Source organism: Hyaena hyaena, unplaced genomic scaffold (assembly GCF_003009895.1).
Source record: "Hyaena hyaena isolate Hyena2069 unplaced genomic scaffold, ASM300989v1 scaffold_235, whole genome shotgun sequence".
Lineage (NCBI taxonomy): Eukaryota > Metazoa > Chordata > Mammalia > Carnivora > Hyaenidae > Hyaena > Hyaena hyaena.
This window is the reverse complement of record NW_024080867.1, coordinates 1,335,805-1,341,976: the sequence shown is the minus strand read 5'-3', so window position 1 is coordinate 1,341,976 and position 6,172 is coordinate 1,335,805. Positions and strand designations below refer to the sequence as shown.

The 6,172-nt window shown below is 56.2% G+C and overlaps 1 protein-coding gene across 4 annotated transcripts in view; it reads left to right on the top strand.

Annotated features, from left to right (window-relative positions):
- HSPBP1 (HSPA (Hsp70) binding protein 1) overlaps positions 1-4,412 on the top strand; it is a 12,363-nt gene extending 7,951 nt beyond the window's left edge. For 3 of the 4 annotated variants that reach the window (XM_039244238.1, XM_039244239.1, XM_039244240.1), the window contains exons 5-8: positions 29-184; positions 294-390; positions 882-993; positions 4,110-4,184. In XM_039244238.1, the coding sequence (XP_039100169.1) occupies positions 29-184; positions 294-390; positions 882-993; positions 4,110-4,184 (440 nt within the window). Of the gene's footprint in view, positions 1-28; positions 185-293; positions 391-881; positions 994-4,109 lie in introns of all 4 variants that reach the window. The other variant, XM_039244237.1, reaches the window with a different exon arrangement.
- Positions 4,413-6,172: the final 1,760 nt, after the last annotated feature.

Here is a 6,172-nt window from a genome sequence, read left to right as displayed (position 1 = left end):
CCCCCCCCCCCCCCCCGTCTCCCCCCAGGCCTGGTCCGGGAGCAGGAGGCTGGGCTGCTGCAGTTCCTGCGCCTGGATGGCTTCTCTGTGCTGATGCGGGCCATGCAGCAGCAGGTGCAAAAGCTCAAGGTCAAGTCAGCGTTCCTGCTGCAGAACCTGCTGGTGGGCCACCCCGAACACAAAGGTGGGGCGGCCAGGGCAGGGGCCCAGGGACGATCCCCACGGGAGGGTGGGGGGTGTGTGTGTGGGAGGGGTGTGGACCGCCCCTCTGACCCCCAAGACCCTTCCCCCAGGGACCCTGTGCTCCATGGGGATGGTCCAGCAGCTGGTGGCCCTGATCCGGACAGAACACAGCCCCTTCCATGAGCATGTGCTTGGAGCCCTGTGCAGGTATGCTGGGGCCTCCGAGAGGCCGGGGCTGGGCCAGCCGCCCACCCCCTCCGGGGCTGGCCCCGCCGGGCTCCCGCCCACCAGCCTCCTCGATGCGCTGCTAGGACGCGGGAGTCTGGGCCTTTCCCGCGGAGGCGGCAGGCTCTGGCGCTGGCCCTCCCTGCGCAGTGGTCTCCTCCCTTGTAGGGCTGACACGGCAGCCTGGGAGGAGGGGCCGTCCTATCCCGCTGCCCCGCACACGGTACCTGCAGATTAGTGTCTGCGAGAGAGGACGCAGTGTAGTGGCTCCGTGCCAGGCTCCGTGCCAGGTGCCTTGTTTTGTACAAGTCTCAGCGCAGGCGCTGGGGTGGTGGGGACGGCCTCAGGTCTGCATCCAGACAGGGAGACTGAGGCCCAGCATGGGGAACTGACTCGCCCAGGCTGCTGTGGGAGCAGCGTGGGGGCGGGCCTGTGCGGGGCGGGGTCCGAGGAACGCTCTCCTGTCCCTGCAGCCTGGTGACAGACTTCCCCCAGGGCGTGCGGGAGTGCCGGGAGCCCGAGCTGGGCCTGGAGGAGCTGCTCCGCCACCGCGTCCAGCTGCTGCAGCAGCACGAGGAGTACCAGGTACCGCCCGAGCCTGGCTGCCGGCGCGGGGCGGGGGCGCAGGGGGTGCCTTGGCGCTTTAAGGGGTAAACAAGGTCACGTTCTTATGATGCAAATTTTATGATTATTTAGGTCTTATCAGATTTTTAACAGCTACATATTTATTAGATTGCTAAATAGCAAACCTGATAAATAACAACCCATTAAATAATTGAGTAAATAAACAAAAGATAAGTAATTCATGTAATTAGGTAATAAGTAACAAGCGATAACTCAGATAATCAATAACAAATAAGTGATAAAGAGCGACTAATTAAACATTCGTATAGTTTAATTATTTACGTGATTAAGTATTTAGCTGATGATACATGCCACCCTCCCAGGACATCTGTTCCACCGAGTCTGTTCCTCTGCGACACTGTCGAGAGTTTACAGAGGTGCTGTGAGGAAGAGCAGGGGTGCCCAGGAGGGGCACAGGGTCCTCTCCCAGGGGCTTGCCGGCCCTCGGCACAGGGACACGCGCAAATCGGTGTGCGGATCGGGGGGCCGTCCTGGCCTGGGCTCGCATCCACCTGCGGAGTGGGTTAGTTGTTGCGACCGATCCCCTGGGCTGCCTGGTGGCAGGTGAGGCCCGGGCCCCGGGGAGGAACCTGCTGGTGAGGGAGGCCTCGTGTTGACCGACCAACACCCTTTTTTGTTTTTTAAAATTTTTCTTTTTACATTTATTTATTTTTGAGAGACAGAGAGAGACAGCATGAGCAGGGGAGGGGCAGAGAGAGACGGAGATACAGAATCTGAAGCAGCTCCAGGCTCTGGGCTGTCAGCACAGAGCCCGATGCAGGGCTCGAACTGAGGAGCCACGAGGTCATGACCTGAGCCGAAGTAAGATGTTCAACCGACTGAGCCATCCAGGTGTCCCACTTAACAGCTCTATTGAGGGATGGGGCGCGTGGGTGGCTCAGTCAGTTGGGCGGCCAGCTTCGGCTCAGATCATGATCTCACGGTCCATGGGTTCGAGCCCCACGTCAGGGTCTGTGCTGTCAGTTCGGGACCTGGAGCCTGCTTCAGATTCTGTGTCTCCCTCTCTCTCTGCCCCTCCCCCACTCAAGCTCTGTCTTTCTGTCTCAAAAATAAAATAAACAGCTCTATTGAGGGAGAAGTGTCACGTAATAAAGTCCACTTCCTGGAAGTGTGCAGTGTGAGAAGCCTAGACGTAGGGATACGCCTGTGGAAACCTTCATTCTTCCATTTGCCAGGGGCAGCTCGCGCACGCTCACCGTGAGCCAGGCCCTGATCTGGGCGCCGGGGGTTGGTGAGGAGCAAGACAGTACAGTCTTCGTTCTCATGGGGGCTCAGGGGTGATAAACACGCAGACACACAGAGATAACATATTTACAAGTACATCCGTAGCTCGCGTGCGTACGTATGCATACGTAACATGTGCAGTATTTGCATATGTGTAATTTAACATGGGTAGCAGGACATCGGGAAGGTATAACTACGTTGAAGAGGAAACCGTGGCGGGGGCAGAGAAGGGGGGGCGGTGCCGTGTTAGTGTCCTGCGGCTGCTGCAACCGTACCACAGACGGGGTGGCTTAACGCAGGGTTGCGTGCTCTCGCGGTTCTGGGGACTAGAAGTCTGAAGTCAAGGTGTCGGCAGGGCGCTGCTCCCTCTGAAGGTCCTGCCTCTTCCAGCCGCTAGTAGTCGCTGGCACTCCTTGGCTTCTGGATGTGCCACTCCAGTTTCTGCCTCCGTTTTCATGTGGGCCTTCCTCTGGGTCTCTGTGCCTTGGAAATCTTTCCGATACTTGGAGGTCTGCCTTAATTTCAGCATAACTGACAGGTGCAGCTGGCGCGGTCCCCCATCAGGCGGTTCTGTCGTGACTCAGTCCTCTTCCGTAGGTATTTCGTAGGTAAATTTGAGAGTTCAGTTTCAGGAATGCTTTCTCGGGAAGAGGCCCTGTAGTCACGTGGGCCAGCAGCGACACTGCGTGGGAGGGTCACGTGAAGTCTCCCTGTGCCCCTCGTCTTTAACCTCCCAGTGCCTCCCCCAGTTCCGTGCGTGGCCTCCTCAGACGCTCTGTGCACACAGCAAACATGCGTGGAAACTCTTTTCTTCCTGTCTCTACTTTGTGCACAACCGACCCGTCCTGACCTCTTTTCTGTTCCTTGCCTCATTCCCTCGTAACATCCCAGGGAGGGGTGTGGCAGGAGGGTGTGTGTTGGCGGCCTGGCTTTTCCCTGTTTCCTTTCCGCGCTGCAGGGTAGGTCGCTTCTTTTCGCGTCTGGCCCCCGTTAGTGGACATGCTGGTTGCTGCTACCGCTCTGCTCAAGGAATAACTTTTTACATGTTACTTTATCTGCATGCATGTGGCTATAGGCCAAGTTCCAGAAAGGGAAAAGCTGGGTTAAGGTAGGTGACAGTGAAGGTACAGAGTTCAGAGCTAGGGGCCGCTCTGTTAGCTCTTGCCAGGTTGCTCTCGACAAGGGTTGCCCCAGTTGAGGAGGGAGCTCAAGGGTGCCATAGCCATTTGGCCGTTTTTGCCAAGCTGATTGGCGAAAAGGAGTATTCTAGTCCCTTTGTGCTTCTGCCGTGAGTAAAGCCGGACGGCTTTCATTTCTCAAGAGGTGCTCATTCATATCCTGTGCCCGTTCATCTACGGGGTGGTGCTTTCTATAATTGATTTATTAAATCTCTTGAAGTGTTAACTATGTTAGCCATTTCAGACGAGTTGCAAATATTTTTCACCCCTAACTGTTGTTCTTTCATTTTGTTTCTGGCATCTTTTTGCCCAGCAGATCCCTTTCATGTTCACACAGTCCAACCTTGTGGTTGGGTCTGTACCCGTGGAAGGGGTTTTAATTTTAAGTGGTGATTAGTAGGGGTCGGTCATGCCTGGGAGTTAGAAGGAGCCCAAGGGGGCTGAGGTGAGACACACCAGTGGGGTGAGGTAGGGGCCGGGGGCCCCTGGTCCCAGGCCAGCAGTCCAGACACTGGTGAGACGAGAAAGCGAGGCCTGGGTCTCAGCTGAGATCTGAGAACTGGAGGCCTCTGGGGCGGGCAGTGGGGAGGGGAGAGACCCGAAGCAGGGGCCGGCCTGCACTCAGGGCTCCCGCTCTTGCCCCCCCCCCCCCAGGAGGAGCTGGAGTTCTGTGAAAAGCTGCTACAGACCTGTTTCTCCAGCCCGACGGATGACAGCATGGATCGGTGAAACCTGGTGGCTTATCACCCCTGTCCGTGGGAACCCCAGGCCCCCTGCCTCCCGAGAGAGCAGGGCCTTACTGCTGCTTGGCCAGGGCGTGCCAGCCAGTCTCTGCTCAGGCCCCTGCGGGGGCGCCCGGAAAGGCGCTGGCTCCTTGGGTCCCACCTCTCGTGCTCTCACACCCTCCCCTTCTTGTGTCCACTGTTCTAATAAAAGTATTTCTCCTCCTCCGGCTCATTCATTGCGGCCTTCGTCACTTCCTCTGGAGGGTGGCTGGGGGATGGGGCACCATCTGAGGGGACCTAGGGAGCCATGGAGGAGAGGGCAGCAGGAGGAACCCGGAAATACAAGTGCTGCTCCCCAAAATCCAGAGCCATTGTCTCTTCTCAGTCCCTTTTGAGAGGGAGTGTGGGGGACCTCGCCCTCCTTTTTGACCACCCATCGTCTCTGGTTTTTCCTCTGCCTGGAGAACCCCCACATTTGACCCCCCGAGGACCTGCCCTGAGGCGGGGAGCCAGGTTACTTCCCGGGCACAGGGTCACCCTGTGCGGAGGCGCATCGTGTGACTTCAGCCCCACGCGTCAGAGCCCGCTGCGGGGCTCCTGGGCGGAGATGGGGGAAGGTGGGAGCATGCGGGTGGGCACCTGTGGAGGTGGGCAGGAACTGCTCTGCCTGCCCACGGGCCTCGTTCCGGCCGCAAAGCGCCAAGCGGTCCCCAGCCTGCTCAGAGATTGGGGCCCTGAGACATGTCTCATCCATTTCATGAATTCCTTGTCAGCTAAACCAGGTCTCGTTTGCAACCAAGGCTCCTGGCCAGTGCTATCTGTCAGACGAGGAATGTGAGCCCAGGGTCTCGATGCATGGGCAAGCTCGCACAGCCAGGTTTCGGACCTGGGCTGACTTCAAAGCTGTGCGCCTCCCCTACCCTGGTCTCCTAGCTCCACTTCCTGTAGATTAATTCCTCTTGTGGAATTTACTTGTACTCTTGGGATTTGGGATGGAGCAATTATTTCACCATTCTCCCCAAGCTCAGGATAAATCAAAAGGTAGCTACACGATCCAAGAATTGGAGCTCAAGTATCACCTTTATTACCATTACAGCCAATCGGAGAAAGTCACTTTAGTCTTGCTACATACGCACTCTGGCATTAGACACGCCTCCTGGTCACAGGCAGCACTGGGCAAGCACAGGCCTCCCCTTGGGTGCCACAGGCCCACACTGGGCAGGCTGGCTCGAAGGGAGAGCTGGAGTGAGCCACAGTGCCCATCTAATCTGGCAAATTGTCCCTCAGCCCCTAAAGGGGTGGAGAGGCCAGGAGGGACACACTAAGCAATAGAAGTGCCTCCATGTGGAAATGTGAACGATGGGGAATGAGTGTTCCCACCAGACACTTTAAGAAGCACCTTCCAATTCTATTACACATAACAGCATTGTCAACCTGTGACTCCTGATAGGGTGGAGACCCAGATTTCAGTCCTTAAAGTTGCTGCAGCTTCCCGGGTTCTTCCAGACTGACCGTGTCAACTTCTCAGGTTTCATTTGGTGGTTGAATATGGCTCCTCCTTGTCTCTCAGTTCCTGAGTTTATGTGTTAATATGGCAACTGTGCAAACATACCGGGAACAAAGCAAGTAGAATGCCGAGTAAAAGATGAATGCAACAGAAGATCATGAGGAACAGAAGGAAATGCCTCACAATTGCTTCAAGCTGGATTAAAAGGACCTGGGTCCATTTAAAAAAAAAAATCCCCAGGCACCTGGGTGGCTCAGACTTCGGCTCAGGTCATGATCTCACAGCTGGTTGGTTTGAGCCTCACGTCAGGCTCTGTGCTGACAGCTCAGAATCTGGAGCCTGGTTCGGATTCTGTGTCTCCCTCTCTGCCCCTCCCTGCTCTCTCTCACGCCCCCCCCCAAAAACAAGTAAACATTTAAAAAAAATTTTTAAATAAAAACAAATCCCCAATGATGAAAAGTTTAAGATTGGCAAAACTAAGGAAA